General features: G+C 38.7%; 1 protein-coding gene and 1 long non-coding RNA gene across 4 annotated transcripts in view; one reads left to right on the top strand and one right to left on the bottom strand.

Moving 5' to 3' along the window:
• The window catches only part of sycp2l (synaptonemal complex protein 2 like), a 44,419-nt gene extending 27,521 nt beyond the window's left edge, over positions 1-16,898 (bottom strand). The window contains exons 1-11 of one of the 3 annotated variants that reach the window (XM_004915299.4): positions 16,815-16,898; positions 15,739-15,789; positions 9,271-9,408; positions 9,049-9,165; positions 6,297-6,392; positions 5,805-5,832; positions 4,224-4,309; positions 4,029-4,117; positions 3,522-3,556; positions 2,040-2,182; positions 207-259 (exon numbers count right to left, since the gene is read on the bottom strand). In XM_004915299.4, coding sequence (XP_004915356.2) covers positions 207-259; positions 2,040-2,182; positions 3,522-3,556; positions 4,029-4,117; positions 4,224-4,309; positions 5,805-5,832; positions 6,297-6,392; positions 9,049-9,165; positions 9,271-9,408; positions 15,739-15,789; positions 16,815-16,820 — 842 coding nt within the window. In that variant the 5' untranslated portion in view covers positions 16,821-16,898. The other 2 variants (XM_012965414.3, XM_018095028.2) reach the window with 2 other exon arrangements.
• LOC116411528 lies at positions 16,887-19,792 on the top strand. Its single transcript, XR_004223167.1, has 2 exons — positions 16,887-16,968; positions 19,451-19,792. It is a non-coding gene; the product is annotated as an uncharacterized LOC116411528 (long non-coding RNA).
• The last annotated feature ends 337 nt before the right edge of the window (positions 19,793-20,129 follow it).

Raw genomic sequence — 20,129 nt, 5'->3', positions numbered from 1 at the left:
GGATACATGGAATTCACTCAGCTCATATTGCCAGTGTTTTCAGAGTTTCAGTAGATCAATATAAATGTATGTCAAGAAAACATAAATCCATATGTATCAGCAGTTGTGTAGCAAAAAATAGTTATATAATATTTTTTTTAATATACAGCAGAAAAAGCATGTGTACCAAAGCCTGTTAGTCCTACTAGATCATTGCCCAGTCATACCCTTTTTTGTTCTGGTTCCTGGAATTCAAGCAATTCAAAAACCTTCTACAATCCTGAAAAGTAGAAACAAAATATTGAAATCACTTCAGATGTATATATTATCACTTATAGGTAAAACAGGTTTACTCCAGTGTCTATATTAAAGCCTGATATTACATAAATATGAGTCAAAAATTAGGGAATATCAGAGATTGACTCCACCATATCTAGTCACTCGCTGTCTCCAGCCTGCAAGACTAAAACGTTAATAGCTGACAAGCTAATAAAAACTACAAAAGTTTTATTTATATGATTCAGGTTAATATACAAGCACTGGACATTACTGGGTGATAAAGGGAAAAAATTGTGGATGCTGGTCAGGTTGTTAGAACAAGTAGAACAAGAGAGAAAAATCCTTCACAACCACATTTCCTTCCCTGTATCTAAGCCTGGTCCCTCTGCCATCCTACCCTACCATGTCTCCCTGCACTCTCCTCTGCATTCCTTTTTTTCTTGTCCAGTGAAAGTGGCACTTTTGCTAGTTTTGTATCAGAATGTTTTTTTTATATCTATAGATTGAGCTTGAATGGTTTTGGACCTTTATTTACCACCATTAATGTGCTATAACCAAATGCTTTATTGGTTATCTGCTATGTAGATTGGATGATACAAGCCTGAAAGGCTACCCCCTAAAACACACTAAGGACAATCACTCCAGCTGTATAATAATAGAATAATATATTATATTGAAATGTAATTAAAGCTATTCACTGATGTGGTCTATAATACTAAGCAGACCAACACAAACATTAGTGCATTGATTTCCTTGTATCAATATTAGTGGGTATACTTCTCAGTTCAGGCGCCACTGCATTTGTGCCCTGTTTGTGTCTTCTTACGTGGTATTATGGATTCATTTATATCCCATATTAATCAATACTGTATGTAAGCTGTATTACATTCAAACATTTATTGGCCAATACTGGATGTACATTCTCTACATCCTTCTATTGTACAGCACTGCAGAATATGGTGTTGATGTAAATTTAAAAACACTTTGCATAATGTAAGCCCTTATTGTAAAGAGGAATAGGATAAGGGTAGGGGCAGTACTCAGGAGCAGTAAACATTGCATTTTTAAGGCTCCTGCTAGATTAACCTGATTGGCCACATTACTTGATCAATATTCTGTCCAACCAGGTTGCTGACAGCAAGGGACCTGGAAATTGTTTGTCACAAGATAATGCCATGATAGTTGATTTTGAATTCATGATACATGATCCGGTTTCTGAAAATCATAGATATATTTTACCAGGATTATCAATATTAAATAAAATGTAAGATTATTAAATAAGCCTTGTATTCTAAAAAATAAATGCTTATAATAGAGCTCATTTACTAATGTAGAAGTGGGATCCCACTAAGGAGTGTCTACATGCAACCACACAATCACTCAATATGGATGCAATCTGTTTTGATGTTTTTCTTATTTGTTTGCGAATGGCTTCAGCATGTGTCATAACTAACAGTATTAGCACCCACTTCACTTGTGGATATTGATGCAACCTGCTAAGGTAACACTGTAATTAGTGACAAGCGATGGTAATTCCAAGGTTCCCTTCCTCTAGTTGGCACATTTATGCCCAATTCATAAAAGCAGGCACAAGGAGCGCACTGGTGCTCACCACAACTTGCAAACCAACTTTTATGGCTGTAAGTAGTGTCAATTTTGTGCCCATTTTATCCCTTTGCACTTGGATTTGTAAATGAGCCCTACAACCTTGGCTACTGGCTATTTCACTACACTGAACATTTAATTTATTTGCACATTGTAGTAATTGCCACAATACATACCGTTTCAAACTCTTTATCTTTGATTCCTTTAAAGGCTTCAGCAAGAAAATTATCCTCAAACCATCGATGAACAAAGCTCTCCCTAAACTTCTTCCCCATCATACGGCACATTGCTTCTGAAATGGCTACCTGGATATCATAGTCTCAAGGGTAAATGAAACCAGAAGTAAAAAAAAATATATATCATGTTAACAATTTTTATCCTGCCTGCTAGAAAATAAAGCTGGTGCATAAAATCTGCCAGGTTTTAAAAGGGCAGTGATCATATTTTGGCACAGTTAGTAAAGTTTTACTTCCGTCTTGTTTCAGCTTTTTCAGGCAGGTTCTCAGCAATGTTACATTATTACTGTGACAAAATGTTAAGGAAATTGCAGTGGCATAACTATAAGTCTTTTACTACTCATCGGATCCTATGACAGTCATTACTGATTATACCATTTTATTTGCCCACTTAGATGCTTTATATTGGAACGCCTTGTTGGTGTGTAGATTTTCATGGCAGGTGGTTGGCTGTTTCTGCTTATTTTCATGGGTTGGGCCCCCAGGTCCACTAAATGCAGTGACATTACTGACAAATAAGACTGAAGAAATGTTTAGGAGAGCATGTCGAGGGCAGAAAGTGCTGAAGTATGTATGGTAACAGGCAACACACTGTAAATGTGCAAAACTATTGACCAGTATACAACTCTCTAGGGAAATGACATGCCACTTGTGCCAAGTGAATAGCAGCATTTAAATGGCCAGAGAAAATGCTAAAAAAAAAATGTCCCTATACATTTAAATGTACAATTAACAAGTCCTCTGCCCATGGCTCGGGATTTTTGTCTTAATGTCTTGCTTCTTTCAATTTGCCCTTTAAGTACTTTCCACCCTCTTCATGCTCTTCTACATTTTTAGTCTAATCCAACAATCCTTTTGTGCCTCTTTCTGATGCTGGGAGGCATGTGACAGCCTGATACAGTTGGGCAGCTTTTCATCTGCAGGGTCTGGGCATCTTGTTGAAATAGAAGGAATAAAAGATGGTGAAAATAGAGGTAAATATATTGAAAAATGACCTGTCTGCAAAAAAAAAAAAAAAAAAAAGAATGGGAGAACGTTCATCTTTAAACAGGACTTGAGAACAAAAAAAAAAAAATCAATGTGTTACAATGGTCAAAGCCATGTTATGTATAAGCTAAGGTAACTTACAGTAGCCCAGAACATATAAGTTAAAAGCCTGTAGGGCTTTGGGCTGGTAACAAAAACTCGTTTAGATGTATGTAACCCTATTTTTTATTGAGCTCTAATGTTCCAGTATACCAGTACAGGCATACTGATTAAGGCAACCTTGGGCGGTTTATTTTACTGGATTCTATCAAATATATCCACTTTGCTTTTATGACTATGAAAAGTCAACAGAACAAAATACTAGTGAAATATATTAAAAAAAAAAAAAAAAAAAAAAAAAAAAACTGTTTAAGAGAAAAAGAAAGAAATAATCACCTCCAGCTTCTAGTATTGTTCTTGCTAAATCTTTCCTTGAGGAAAAAAAAAGACAATTTCTAATTGATAAAATAATTTCTATAGAAGCGATGATTACTTTGTATACTTTCTATTCCGTAAATAAAGAAGGTTTAGATACTAAGCTCACCATGACCAATGACCATTTCCCTCTTGTAAAAATCTATACCATTCCTGTTTTGTATACATTTATTTAACACAATAATGCACCCCTTTTTTTGAAAAGCACTTAATATATTTCACTTGCTTCTTGTGATGATTTTGCAGAAAGAGATCAGCAGTTTTAGGACTACAAGCATTTTACATTTTACTAAGGTATCACTAGTGTGCCTATGTGCAAGAAAGGCTAACAGGCTAACCGTGTGCTTTCAATATCCATACTAAAAACAATCCAATGGCATGTAAATGTGCAGTATACGGTTCAAAACTTTACTAGTGTAGCTTTGCCTATATTTTATTTAAGCAGAAAAGGATTTAGCAGATGCTTACGAGAGCTCACACAGGTCTTCAGAGCAGTGTAGTTTTTTCTTGTCTTCCCGGGAGATGGAATCTAAAATGCAGTTTATAGTCCTCAGAGCCTTTTCCAAGGTTTCAGAGTTTGGTGCCCAATAAAAAACATGGAATTAGTTTGCTTGTGAAATGCGTAAAATAATGCTACTAATAGAATAAAATTAATTATTTTACCTCCAAACGGAGATGGCAAGCAACCCATTTTTCTGTGACAACACGTCCAAGTCTGATTAAAAAACTATCCAGCAGCTGCCTTTTCCCTAGGAGAAGGAAAATGAGAGATGTAGCAGAGACTAGGGATGTAGCGAACATCGCCAAAAATTTTTGCGAACCCGTTCGCGGACTTTCGCCAAAACTCGCGAATATTTGCGAACTTTGCGAACCCCATAGACTTCAATGGGAAGGTGAACTTTAAAACCTAGAAAAGCCATTTCTGGCCAGAAAACTGATTTTAAAGTTGTTTAAAGGGTGCCACGACCTGGACAGTGGCATGCAGGAGGGGGATCAAGGGCAAAAAATTTTCTGAAAAATACTTTGTAAAAATAACGCCAAAAAAAAAAACCGCAAGCTATTCCTATGTATACGCAAAGGCGAAAAACCGAAGCGAAAAAACCGAGGCGAAAAAAAAAAACGCGGCGAACCCAAAATGGCGAACATCGCCAAAAGTTCGCGAATTTGCGGACTTGCGAACACCTGATGTTCGCACGAATTAGTTCGCCGGCGAACAGTTCGCTACATCTCTAGCAGAGACCAATAGAGATAAGGGATCCATCATCCTGAAATCTCCTAATTCCAGTAAGACCATTTCCCATAGACTCCATTTTAATCAAATAATTCATATTTTTTTTAAATGATTTCCTTTTTCTCTGTAATAATAAAACAGTACCTTGTACTTGATCCAAACTAATTTATAATTAATCCTTATTGTAGGCAAAACAATTCTATTGGGCTTAATTAACATTTTAAATATTTTTTAAAGCAGGCTTAACGCATGGTGATCCAAAGTACAGAAAAGTCCCTTATCTGGAAAACCCCAGGTCCTCAGCATTCCGGATAACAGGTCCCATACGTGTAACAAGCAAACCAAATAGCAGAGTAAACATGGCTGCACTTTCACAAACCTTATTCCTACAAAGCCAAAGCAACCGCCTTTTACTCTCCTACACATGATGGTGCCGTTTACTTACAATTCCAGTCTCCAAACCTACTACAGCCATTTATCTGAGTGCTGTTTTCTGTCTTTTCCAATTGTGTAATGAAGTTGTATCACATAGAGCATACCAACAATTTAATTGAAGTATTTTACCATTATCTGTACCACACTACTTGGGACATTTATTTGAATTGTGCATTACAGTGTATCCCGCTGTTATAAAGACATAATGGAGTGAGGTTTATAGTTGGGTTTCTTTAATATATTTAAGTCTTTAAGCTGTTCCTATAACCTTCATTCAGCAAGTCCATATTTCCTTTGAAACACTGTGGGAATAATGGGAACCAGTAAATTTGTCTCATATACCGACTGCTAACAAAGTATCCACTTTTTACACTATTAGTCATGGTTTGGTCATTCTGTCTTCTGTTTATGACTGGTAGCTCAGTTAGTTTCATGGAGGGCTCATTGCTTTGCCCATATTTAGCACATGGCTTTATGCTGTAGGCACTACAACAGGTAGAAGTACTGTACATGGTGTGTAACCATAAAAAGAAAGCAAGAGTATTAGCAGATTTGAGTCCGTAGGTGTTAACACTTACCATCCTCACAGTTACATTTACAGATCACCTAAGATGTAAACAGAAAAAATATATGAAAGTAAAGGTAATGTTACACAGCCAAAAACAAAGCCAGGCACTGTGGTACATCTCCACTATTGTCTCAGATATATGGAGGGGATTGTAGTACAAGGTATAAAGATAATCTAGGTCCCCCTAGCAACCAGTCAGCATACACTTATTTTACCCATCGTTGTGCTCCTACTGAAGACATTGACAGTCAAAATATCACTGCTCATTATTTAATATCTCTTCACCAGATTTAGCAAACTGCAATGAAACATCTACTGTAAAAAAAATAAACAGTAATAATGCTATGACTTTTCTCTGTAATAAATGCATTGATCTTCAGTCATCTTCATTGTAGTAACCTCTGTTATATTATTACTTTATTCAGAAACTGCTGTGATTCCGAGAGCTGTTGGACCTGACAACACCTTGTTACAATCCAAAAAGTTAAACAGATAAACTTACTAAGGCAGAATCATAGAAATCTTCGACTAGGGTTGCCAGGGTTGATTCTTTAGAAACTCTCAGAAAATCAACAGTTCTTTCAAACCAAAGGACCATGTAGGTAAAAAAAGAAACAAAAACAGTGTCATTAACCAACATGTAAAACTGAAAACGTCAGTAACATACAGGCTATAGCTGTAGTTCTTTGTTTTGCCTCCGTACTTATTCTGTTTACTTGTGACTATACCTGATCCCTTGCTCTGTGTATTACATTTTCTAATATTTTTTTTTCTCCATTTGAAATATGCATGATTTCCATTTATCGCTATAGGAGACAGGTAAATTGGGGCTTTTTGACTGCTGCTGTTTTTTCTTAATGAGCACAGCTGTGGTGTGGCTAAAATATCTCTTGTACCATTGGCCTTAGGAATGAGTGCTTGATCAGAAAGGGGGTGGTTTCTGGTGCCAATCCTTCTTTATTTATTGCTTATAAAGGACCCCACCACCTAACCACATGTGCCATGTGGAGGAAAAGTGACCTTGTATGGACTGTCTTAAGGATACATTGATAAATCATGTGTGTGTGATGGGCTCTGTGTGTTATTTCTAAAACGGTACCTAACCTTTATCTTGTTAGCAATAAAATGTAATTGTGCAGAAAATACACTTTAGCATTATTACAGAAATTTTCTTTCGTTTTCTGATCTCTTCTATTACAGAAAAACAATATATTTGGAATTAAGAACACTCGCAGAATAACTGTTAATAGTTCTTGATTGTGCATCCACACATTGGGCAGCACGGGACCTTTCTCACATCAGGTACATTTCATGTGGAAGCACAATAAAGCACTATCAGCAGTTATCATGCAATGCATGTGTTTTTGATTCTCACTTTTAAATATCTGCTAAAATTGCTAAAATGAGCAGAAACTTATAGGTCCCTGATTTCTAAGTTCATGGCCACTGGGTTAAACCGTCCAAATACAGTGGATATAAAAAGTCTACACACCCCTGGTAAAATGTCAGGTTCCTGTGCTGTCAGCACCAGATTTGCGCATGCGTCAGCTGCGCATGCGCATACATTTCATCTCCCATATGGAGCAGTGGGGAAAAGTCCCCATTGCTCCATACAGGAGCAAAATTTTAACATTTTATTGCGGCGGGGCGGCATGCCGCCCCTAAACTTCTGCCGCCCTAGGCCTGGGCCTTTGTGGCCTCTCCACAAATCCGGGCCTGTGTGCTGTACAAAAATGAGACAAAGATAAATCATCAAACCAAGGTTGAACTTTTTGGCCATAATTTCAAAAAATATGTTTGGCGCAAAAACAATACTGCACATCACCAAAAGAACACCATACCCACAGTGAAGCATGGTGGTGGCAGCATCATGCTTTGGGGCTGTTTTTCTTCAGCTGGAACTGGGGCCTTAGTTAAGATGGGAATTAGAGGGAATTATGAACAGTTCTAAATACCAGTCAATATTGGCACAAAACCTTCAGGCTTCTGCTAGAAAGCTGAACATGAGGAGGAACTTCATCTTTCAGCATGACAACGACCCAAAGCATACATCCAAATCAACAAAGGAATGGCTTCACTGGAAGAAGATTAAAGTTTTGGAATGGCCCAGCCAGAGCCCAGACCTGAATCCGATTGAAAATCTGTGGGTTGATCTGAAGAGGGCTGTGCACAGGAGATGCCCTCGCAATCTGACAGATTTGGAGTGTTTCTGCAAAGAAGAGTGGGCAAATCTTGCAAAGTCAAAATGTGCCATGCTGATAGACTCATACCCAAAAAGACTGAGTGCTGTAATAAAATAAAAAGGTGCACCAACAAAGTATTAGTTTAAGGGTGTGCACACTTATGCAACAACATTATTTTAGTTTTTTTGGTTTTTATCCCTCCACCTAAAAGATTTCAGTTTGTTTTTCAATTGAGTGGTAAAATTTATAGGTCACATTAAAGGTGGAAAAAGTTCTGAAATGATTTATCTTTGTCTCATGTACAGTACAGGAACCTGACATTTTACCATGGGTATGTAGACTTTTTATATCCACTGTATCAAACTTTAGTCTGAAGGGTCCAACAAAAAAATATCACATGGAGGTGATGAGGGATTCGGACAACTATCAAGCATAGTAGCAAAGAGCCATCCACCTAATTCTATTTAAAAAAAAAAAAAAACCTCCTTGTAAGAGACAGTTGATCACTATACCAAAAGTAGAAACCTAGTGGCCTCTCCCAGCAATGCAAAGTGCCCAGCCGAGGCATAAGAAGCGGATGCACTAACCTCTATAAGTTGGAGGTTCTGATTAGCTTATGTCTGTGAGAGAAAGCTTGATGGACGGGAAATAATCATATATTGTGAAGGCATTTACATTCTAGGGACAGGATTTTCCTGTTATTTTTTTGTACTATTTGAATGATTTGCTTTCATACTTTGCTTCTTTCAATCTGGCTGTCAACATAAACTATGTCTGCATACTTTTATTTCTATTCAAACCCCGTCCTGTTTATTTTTCATTACAGTGCTAGTTAGCTTTACCCATGTAATGGACCAGTTAGAGGACAAACTACACGTTCATGAGCCACTTTATATAATGGGCAGGGAGAAGGGAAAATACCTTGAACAACCACATTTAGTCTGCTTTATGCTGGAAAAATCTATTCTGTTCTATCGATCAAATGACCATCTGGTTGCTAGGCTTAGTTGGACCACAGCCACAAGATAACACCACAGAAGAAAACAAACAAAAAAAAAAAATGTTGCTTATCTTTGAAACCAGGCCCTGTTGAATCAATGTTGAACTTTCTTGGCAGTCATTTTTGCAGAAATGCTGAATGCATTTCATTAATAACGATATATGTTTGAATTCATTTCGATCTAGTTCCTACAAGAGAGGAAAAAGAGAGCGAAAAAGAACTTGAAAAAATATTAAGGTGCGGAAAAAAAACATTACAGGAAACAGATTCCAAGTGCAGTGCTTAGTACTTGCCTTATTTATAAGTTTATCCAGTTGGCTCAAAAGTAACTTGTTATGGAACTGGGGTGAGAAAACTGCTTTGCCTTCAAATAATTCTGTTATTTTCTGAAATCCTTTGCCTTTTAAGGCCTCACTGATTAGTGTTTCCAGCTGAAAAACAAAACGCCAGGAAAGGCCCAATCATTATCTGCTTATTACAAACGTAGCAAACAAGGGCCACTTTAATAAAGGGGCAAAAGGAGCATTAGCTCAGAATCCACTGACTTGGGGAGGACCACTGTGCCACAATTTTCATCCCACACTACTCCCCTTGCCACCACCACAGCTGCCCTCTTCACTCAGGTTATGTTCTGATCTTCGGAGAAAATTCAAGATGGCCATGCATTCCACTGAGGAGAACATGCCCATCTTGGATTTTTTTCACAGGCGTTTATGCAAGCCAGGCAGAGAGAGAGAGTGCACCAAGCAGCATGGGAGTGGAGCACTGGGAATGAAGAAAACTTTGGTACTGATATTCTGCTTGTGCAAGTGTAGTTAATGCATTTAATATATCCACTAATCTTACTGTTATGTGTGAAGTTAATGGATTGCTTATTGGCCATTTTCCAGTGATCTTACTGGCATGTGTGGAGTTAATGGAATGCTTATGTGACCATCAAGGGGGCTTGAATTGACAGTGGGCTAATAATCTGGCTTCCCACAGATACGGTTGCATGATAACTAGGATTTATGTGGCCTCCCCTGCTACCCGTACAAGGGCAGATAAGCTGCCAAATCAGTCTAAAGCTGGCCATACACGTGGCGATCTGACAATGTTTGGTCGCACGAAACATCCTCAGATCCGCCACACACCGTCAGGGCTGAAACAGCAGATAAGGAGGTAGAAACAATAGGATTTCTACCTCCTTCTGCCGATTCAGCCCTGATGGCAGATTTTGGTCAGGCGCCTTCTATGGCACCCGATCAAAATTTTCTAACCTGGCCGAACGGCGAGTCGTCCGATATCAGCAGCTTCCTGCGATATGGGTCGACTCGCCGACATGCCATACACGCACCGAATATCGTACGAAACGAGGTTTCGTACGATAGTATCGGTGCGTGTATGGCTAGCTTAAAGGACAGATATACGCAGCTAGAATTGGCCCATGTATGGCCACCTTTATTGTGCAGCCATCGCATGGGCATGTGCATCTGGCCCTCTATTCTATCACATAAACAAGATTTTGGCATCATGCAAATCTTGCCGTAACAACAGTATCCACAAAATGGCACCTGCCTGCTTGCTGTGATTGTGAATTTCAAGATTGAAGGAAACAATATATTATTTATATAGTGTAAGTAGAGTTTTTAATGAGCTGGAAAAGCAAAACATTACCACCCCATTTCCAGCTAAGAGCAGTAAGTACATGATTGCTGAATGCTAATTAAATAGAAATATAGCCCCAGATTAATATCAATACAAATCCACGTTAGCATATTCCATATCATGTTGGCTTCAAGGATGTTTTTTCCTTTTCCTGCAGTCTTTAATGGAGCCAACTGAAAAACTGAAAAAAATCCTCTTTCATTCCTATTGCAGGACCTCGCATTTGTATATATAAAACATTTTTCTTCCTACAGCTACAGGCAGGTATAGTTAATTGTTTGGAGCCAATGGTGTGTGTGACTGTGTGAGTAAATGTGAGATATGAAAGGCCAAGGATGTTACAAGAGGGCAAGGGGGTCTAAGATCTGTCTGCTTTGCCTTCATACACATCTATTGAAAATATACCCAGGTATTAATGCTTTTAGTCCAGTTTTAATCCATGCCAGGAAGGATTTTTTTCCCCATGACACCAATTTCACCTTCCAATAGAGGTTTATTATGAATGTTTTGAGCAAAGGGTAAAATCCATAGACATGAGTAACCCTCAATATTTTCTTATAGAGTTATTTAATTATTGTTGCTGTATTATTATTAGGCCCCTGAGGAATATTACACTCGGAGTGGAAAGGTGTGTGAATGGTCAGTAACAGGGTTGAAGCCTTGATGTGGCGTTACTGCTCACATGCGTATACATGTGCTAATTCAACCAGTTATGACACAGTGGGTAGAGCAGAATTTATTTTGGTACTAATGGGACTTCATCATTGTGAGACCAAATTCCCTGACCAGTTTTGTGGTGTGAGTCTGGAGTTTTAATATCCATCAGGGCTGGAACTAGGGGTATGCAGAAGAGGCATCTGCCTAGGATGCAATGATGGGGGGGGGTGCTAGGCAGGTACCTCCTCTGCCTACTCCACAGTCTCTTGATCCCCGGCGCTATCACACTTACTCTGCAGTTATTATACTGTTACTGTGAATAATACAATGAGACCCTGCATTGCTAGCCTCTGCTTTCCTTTTATCCCCCATCTTTGATTTTCCTGCCTCCAATCTTTATGGCAATGTTACAGATTCCTGCCCCCCCCCTCACTATTTGCAAACTGCTTGTGTGACCTACATGATACAAGATGGTCTGTTCAGAGTTGAAGAACAGTGCACATGTGCTAACTAAAACTTCATCTGCCCCTTAGTGTAACATGTGGGGAGAATACCTATTGACAGATACACCTGAAAACCCAGCATAAAGGCCAGTTAGGGTGAGATTTGGTGTTAAAAATATTTTGTGTCCTAGATATTCTTGGAACTTGACTTGACAAGGGGACTCCTCAATTGACCTTCGCTTTCAACCATCCCTCTGAACCCCATTGTTTCATACCTTACTGAAACACCAGGAGCCAGAAAAGGGTAAAAAGAGTCCACAGCATTTATTCACGTTTTATAAAATAAATAGGACCTTGCCAGCCTCACCCCAAGGCAATATTCAAAGCCAGAATTCCATAAGAGATCGCTACTATGCTCTGCTGTTCCTTACTGAAGATTTGAGATCAGCACTATGTCATCATATCCACCACTGAGTATTAGGCTGCCTCTACCTACAGAAAAGGTGGCCCCAAACTCTGCTACCAGCAGGAACTGCATCTCCCACCATGAGAGAAGTTCAGTAGCCCTGCTGCCGGTCCTGAATCTGCAGTGTCTCTATGATATCAAATCCAAGCAGGCTGTCACCTAGCACAAGCAGTAGTAGCGTCTGTATCAATCAACCCACCATGCAGTCTAAAATTTCCTGTGCAGTACTCTCGCAAGGTCCTACCGCTGCTGTGACAGATACAACTTAAAATACATTACCATATATCCACTGTTATGATCCGGAGGAAGGCAAAAAAAACCCAGCCTGAAGCTAGTGCCAATTATGTCTCAAGAGGGAAAAAATTCCTTCCTGACCCCCATGGTGATCGGAAATTTCCCTGGATCAAGGATTTGACTTATACCATGCTGACTCTCACATTTATACTGTATAACATTACCAAAACCACAATATGTGGTGCATACAGGAAAACATTTACATTCTGTTATTAATAGATAATATGAGAGCATAAAGGAGAGAATATCATGGCATTTTTTATTTTTTTTTTTTTTAAAATATGCAAAAAAGAGGGGAGGGTGGGTGAGATGTTTCTACCTGTTCAGAAGATAGGAAGTGAACTGCTTCTCTCGTGACATCACATCCCTATCCTTCTCCACCCCCAGCCCAGCTTTCCCCCTCCTTAACTTATTGCTTCTCACCCAATCACAGCTGCATCTGATTCTGCCATAAAATCAGCCAATCAGCAGTATACAGTGGGCTAAGCACAAACTGAGTCAGTGTTCAGGTAATTAGTCGTTGGAGGAATAATAGAGAAATGCAGACTGAAGGAGATAAACAGGAAATAGGTTGAGCTCTCAACCTGTAATTATGTTTAAAACAAGATAGATCCACTATCTAACAAAAATAACATACTCGGAGTGCTCTTCGGACACAATGTTTTCATGATCGATATTAGCTGTTGTGATGAAAACAAATTAACTAAAACATATGTACTGTCTTATAACCGCCCACTGGATTTGTAAGACATTTAACTGTCATCAGAATAAATGCTAAAGGAAGTATCTCTGCTGGTACTGATCTTGGCACTTTTGCCCACTCCATTTGCTTAAAGGAGCCGCAAACACCCATGGTTAACATAAGTGCAATAAATAGGGCTTGTGCTGAACATACTGTTATTTTAATCATATAAATCCATGACTTTTGTTATTTCTTAGGCTAAAGAGAGAAATTTAAGCTCCTCCATATTTGATCCTTGCAAGGAAGATAATTAGATTTCCAGTGCAGACAACCTCCTGCCTAATGCACTTCTGCCATGGCTGTTATGGGGCCCAGGGCTGACCAACTCACCATTATTATAATCTGCCCTGCACATGGCAGGAAAAAAGAGCTGCACTATAGAGAATAGACACTGCGGAGGGAAAAGTACAAACTGTATACAAAGCTGTATACAATTCTCAGCTCCTGTCAGGTGCCCTCTTTCCTGTACCTCCCTACCCTGATCGCTTGGCTCAGCCAGCCTTCATTTTCTACCCCCTTAAAGGCTGCCCCTCCTGCTTGTGCTGTGTTTAGCTGTCTCTCTCCTCTGTCACATGAGGGGTATATTTATCATGCTGTGCAAAAGTGGAGTGAAGCAGTACCACTATTGTTGCCCAGGGCAACCAATCAGCAATTAGATTTTTACAGTTCAAAAACCAAAGCAAAGCATCTGATTGGCTGCTATGAGCAACATCACCGGTAATGTTTTATTCCACTTTTTACTCAGTATGATAAATATACCCCAGTCATCTGGCAGCTCACTGACCTCTTATATTTTGATGGGGTGGATGGCTCACAGGGATTGTGGTACAAAGCCAGAAATACATTGGGTTTGCCACCTTTTTAGAGACAAATAACAGCTTTCCTATAGTTTCTTCCCTATTACATTGCATTGGCACCAAAAATGACTTCTGTCATATCTGGGGGAACCACTTTTGACTTGACAGAATGAAGGCCTTGCAAAAACCATTAGCCAAGAGTACCTTCCTACTACCCACTTACACAGAAGATTGAGAGAAGCTTCCATGAGGGCTTGCATTTTCCCTTGTGTGATTATAGTTTATCCACTTCCATGACTATTGGTCTAGATCAGTTCAGTAAGATCCGACTCTTTGTTCATAGTCTGCCTACCCTGTCACATCTTTCTTGGCTGCGGGGCCCACTAATGAAATCTTTGTCTTGGGGCAACTGATACATTATAGCAGACCTGTCAGCAACATTCTGTGCTAGTTACATTATCAAACAACACCAAACTCGCCAGTGCCCCAGATGCATGCTCCTCCTCCAGCAAGGAACCAGCCTCTGATTGTTATCCATGTAAGACTACCATGACATTTTGGTTTATTCCTATCAATGCTTAGGGGCTGATTTACTAAGACACGAATTTGAATCCGAATTGGAAAAATTCCGATTGGAAAACGAACATTTTGCGACTTTTTCGTATTTTTTGCGATTTTTTCGGCGACTTTTCGGCGACGGTAAAACTTGCGCGAAAAGTCGCGCCTTTTCCGTAGCGTTAAAACTTAAAGTTTTAACACTACGAAAAAATCGCGACTTTTCACGCAAGTTTTAACGCTACGAAAAATCGCAAGATTTTGCGCAACTTTCGGAATGGCTACGAAAAACTCGCGTTTTTTCGCACAAATCGTATTGGTAACGAAAAAGTCGCGAAAATTTTCCAAAAAAAATCGCAAAATACCGATCATTACGAAAAAAACGCAATCGGACGCATTCGGCCCGTTTGTGGGTTAGTAAATGTGCTCCTTAGTCTTACTAGGTACAGCCAATGAGTCACAGCATATTTGAGGACTAACATGAGGACTGTTTAACAAATCGTGGTGTAAGAGTTTCCACTATGATAGGGATAGAAGCTGATCCAAAATATCAACCTATTTTGTGTAAAGAGATTGGGCTGAAGTACAAGAAATTCCAGTTTGTATATGTATTGTGGGGAAAATAACTATAATGTTAGTGTATTCTATGTTCTCTTTTGCCTTTCGTTTCCTACTGGCTACAATACTATCAGGATGCAACTCTATTATATTTATCATGCTGTGTAAAAAGTGGAGTGAAGCATTACCAGTGATGTTGCCCAGGGCAACCAATCAGCAATTAGATTTCAACAGGTAGAAAACCAAAGCAAAACATCTGATTGGCTGCTATGAGCAACATCACCAGTAATGTTTCATTCCACTTTTTACACAGCATGATAAATATACCCCATGTGACATCATGCAGTTATGTGTCATAGCTGAAAGGCAACGGAAAACAATTTCAATTGTAAATATCTAATTCCAATTCCATGCTACTCCATGATAAACAAGATAGGATTACTGATGTGAGTTGTGGGTATGTTGTTGTCTGCATGCCATGTATAGATAGGTAAGACTGCCATGGCACTATGATGATAGGGCCTTTATTTCCAGCCTCCAGATCTGCCATAAACACAGGAAGAGATGACACAGGGTGATTTTGGCAACATAGTCATACTTACATAATTCTGGGCATGGCTGTCCACATTTTCAGTTGCCTGACTTCCTTCCTCCTAGATAAAAAAAAATAGCTGCCTGTTATTAATCAAAAGAGCCACTAGAGGGCAAGCTTACAGCATTATTTTGTACAAACCGAAGCATTGCAGGTAAAGGTATAAGCTCTGGGCTCATACACTTCTGGTACCAATAGATTTATTGTATGAATCCAGAATGGATGTTAGCTAAATTCAACCCTCCCCTTTTAATTTAATATCCTAAAAGTGAAATATACACTTATACTCAATATACTTTACATGGGAGGGAAATAACAAAATGTTGGTGTTTCCAACAAAGTTGACATGTTTTTCTGATCTGATGTTGCTGTTATGCAAACAAGAAAAACTGTGTTAACTTATGCCAACCTCAGTTTGCTTTAACATGTCCTGACATTGGCAAACTAATTCATAAAAGTGGTGCAAGAATGTAGAATTTAATACCAAAACTTACAAAAAATCCAGTCACAAACTGAAGGGATGCTTTTTTTTTTAACCAATAATCTTCCATGCCCCCATTTAACTTTATTTTCCTCTGTGAATTACCCCTTGTACCACAAATTCTAACATAGTAAATGACATCTATTTCTACCTATTGCTGTTTTTTAGTGACTTAAATGGCTTTAACAACTTTTGGTACACTACAGGTCCCAGAACCCTCACTGGTTTCTTAGTGCAAGCTGGGAATTGTAGTTTCATTATTTAACCTTCAAATTGTTCTTATTGCCTACCATGGCTTTCTTTTGCTCAGTTTCCCTTGAGAAAGTTAACATGAAATGTGATTATTTAAAGAGGGCTACTTCTCTTAAATAAGTGTTTACCAAGACAAACATTCTTTTCTACCAGCTTGCACTAGAACACAGGCTACTAAGCATTCACTTTTTAAAACACTGCTGGGCACTAAGCCTTTCAATCAATTAAAGTATCAATTAAATCAATCATTCACAAAATTAAGTATATCCAAAAAGCATCAGTTAAGGACAATCAAATTAAAGATTTGAAAACAGCACAGGATTTGCAAGCCCATGGTGCACCCCTTCACTTACACTCATTGTGCCTGGTTCCAGTATTATAGAAATCCCAGCAGGTAGATCTCCAGACTCCCAATGCAGGGGGGTAGCACATGATCTCAGTCCACCTGCTGCTAATTCCACTCAGATCTGGGGGAGGTGCATCACATGGAGGCATAGGGAGAATCAGGTTTGAGGGGAAAAATTATTTTTTGACTCTGGGATATGAATCGGAACCAAAACATGTGCAGGTTGTTTTTTTTTTTTAAACAAAAACATGTGCAGGTTGTTAGTTTAATTTTTTCATAAAATGCTTCTAGTATGTTGTGGGTTAAAGCAAATAACATAAAAGTAGTTGCAGATTTTTTTCTGTTTTCTCTTTTTATTATTGCTTACTATATAGCACTGACTAATCTTCATCAGATCAAACTGTATTAATAACTATGGTGTATCCACAAAGATATGAAATTTTTCCTCTAGTGTGTAGTAATTGGTCTCATTGATTCACTGTATTACTAATAAAAGGAAATACAAATGGGTTACTTCAAAGTGTAAAACGGATATTGTTTGTACCTTTCTCTCACCTGTATTGGGAAGCTGCCATACTTCTTGCATAATATCAAAGTCTCTATACCCTCCGCAGCCTTACTGGGAGAACTGAACTAACCTTACTACATAAAATGTAAGGGCTCTTACACATTTTGTCCTGCAGTGGATTTTTTCTGTGTTCCACTGCAGGACAACATTCAGCTTATTTTGCCTTGTAGACCTGTACTGACACAGGCACATGCAAGCACCAAAATGCATGTGGAGCACATCATGTTGTGTTCCAGCTGTGTATAGGGCTTACATCATTCAGGGGCCCCAAGAGCTGCAAAGGTGCAATTTGTCAATTTCTAGGTAGCAAAATATGTGGGGCTTGCAGGGAGTGGGTGGGGTCTAGACCGGTGGTGGTGTGGCCATTAATTCACAGGGCAGAAGGGGCCTACTAACTTAGGGGGGCCCCAGTCACATCCAGTTTTATGTATAAGTAGATTACAAACTGCAGTGGTGCATAAAAACCCTATGTGGTTAACAGTAGAAGTATGCAATCTGTTAATTGAGTGCACAAATGATTGGTTTGCCTGCACTTATATGGAGTACATTTTAACAAGATTTTCACATGATACCTAACTTCACTTCTAAGATTTAGAAGTCATCTTCCATCATTTATCAGGTATATTTAATTTCAAGATTATGCAAATACTAACTAGGGTAGACTGAAGCACAAATGCTATGTTTCCATTTCAAGTGAATTAATAAATTTAGTGTTGTTAATAATTGCTTGGCTCGATACTTATATTGCAAAGATCTAAGTAGTGCTGACTTTAGGGTATAATTATCAAAGAAAAAACAGAGTTTATTGCAGTTCACTAGAGGAAAATTTCACAACTCCACATTCACTTGTATGGAATCTGTGTGGGCATATTTATCAAAGAATAAATAAATCCTAATATGATTGCCTCCTGTCCAGTTTTGACCCAGAATGGGCAAATCGCCCCATTATAGCCTGGCCCAGTTTCCCAATCCAGAGTTAGCAGCAGGGGAAGGTGGCACCTTATTTCATAAATATACCCCTAAAGTTAAAGGAAAGTACACTAAAAGTGACAAACGCAGTCCTTAAAGAGTTAATTTGAATCCTTATTGTATAGTCAGTTAACCCATTCTAGTGCTGATAACTGCTGAAACTTTCATTTTGTTTCAGTTTCTTAAAGGGGACATATAGGATAAATGGGAAAACCCTAATTTTGTAGGCAATTATGAATAATATACGGTGCTGGTTTCACTTTGTGCTAAAAATTAATCCTATCTGTAAAAATGGCCCCTTTATTGGAGCTCCCTATAGATCCTATCACTTCTCTGTCTGAGTTTGAAAAGGAGAGTGGGTGTGTCCTAACGGTCCCTGCCAGAAGCACAGTAGGAGGGGGAGAGCCAATCACAGCCCTGAACTCACACAAGCAAAGACAGGCTTCAGTTCCCTATCAGGTCAGCCTAGCTGCTGATTGGTTCCTATCCTACAGTGCAGTGTATGGAGGGCCGCCAGCTCCCCAGCTCATCCAGAGAATTCAGCCAGCAGGAAGTGGAACTGATGGGCGGGACTAGTGGGGTTTTTGTGGAATTTCTCAATAAATCAGTCTGAAATACAACTTTTTTAAGCACATTCCTTCTATATCTAGAGGAGTATAATTCTCTGGTACATTCTTAATTTTTATAGGATATGTCTCCTTTAAGGCAGCCATACTGTTACAATTGTGTAGGTGAAACCAATAGTGCAGAGACTATAAACAGCCAGACAAATGCCGCTTTCAATTCTACAAATAACTCTGAAACCACTCAAAAAACCTAATCAATGTAGTGAAACAACAAAAAAAAAACTATTTTTGGGTGGAAGTTCCCTTTTTTATCAGTTTTATTCTCATTACTTTTTGGTTCTGTATTTCTTTTGTAGTTGGAAAAGATTATTTAAAATATATCTAATGCATTAACTGCAGTTATCTGCATATGATATGGGTTATACTGCAAGCCTAGAGTGATGCAGATGCATAGCATTTTTGGATACAACGTGATTATATAGCAATGACATGTGTGACAGTTGGTACTGAAATGTTTGTTTTTATCTGCATATTTTGCAGGTTTGTTTTGAAAGTTTATGGACTTGTACCAGAAGACTAGACAGGAAGATAAAATTACATGATGTTTCTTCAGGTTGAGAGAGGCTCCGTCCAGGTGCTAACGTGGGGCAGGCACAGATTTTTCCATTGACGACAAAAATGCTTGGATCTCCTTGCACACAAAGTAATGCACATCAATCACTTTGGCAGGAACAGTGGCAGAACGAGTCAGAAGAGGAACTTTCCCAAGAGCACTTCTACTTTGCTGAATGGATTGTTCATTCACATTGGATTTGTATCATTAGAGAACCCTTATCTCAGTAATTAGCAAAGAAAGAACACAAATAAACAGTTAAACTGTGACTGAAAATCAGATGTTGAAAATGTTCTAGTTAAAAGGTGTAGGTTGCTATAACATCTATTTATTTTATATACCATTTTATAAGCCAGTTAAAATGGTACTGCCATTACCATATCTTTAAATATGTACATTTCTTATGCTGTTGCCTTGCAAGGGAAATTGCAGGCAACTTTGGAAACACAAATCAGCGTGTATGTTTTCCCAACAGTGATTTACATTATTGCCAATGGGAAAGCATTTTTGGTAGATTTGTGGCCCATGGTAGCACCAATCTCCCATTGTGCCATGGCCATAATGGCACATAAGGTGCTCTCAGGCACTGTGAGTATTGAATGTTTC

This window comes from Xenopus tropicalis, chromosome 6 (assembly GCF_000004195.4).
Source record: "Xenopus tropicalis strain Nigerian chromosome 6, UCB_Xtro_10.0, whole genome shotgun sequence".
NCBI classification, from domain to species: Eukaryota; Metazoa; Chordata; class Amphibia; order Anura; family Pipidae; genus Xenopus; species Xenopus tropicalis.
The sequence above is the reverse complement of the archived record's forward strand: the minus strand, read 5'-3'. Positions and strand labels throughout refer to the sequence as shown.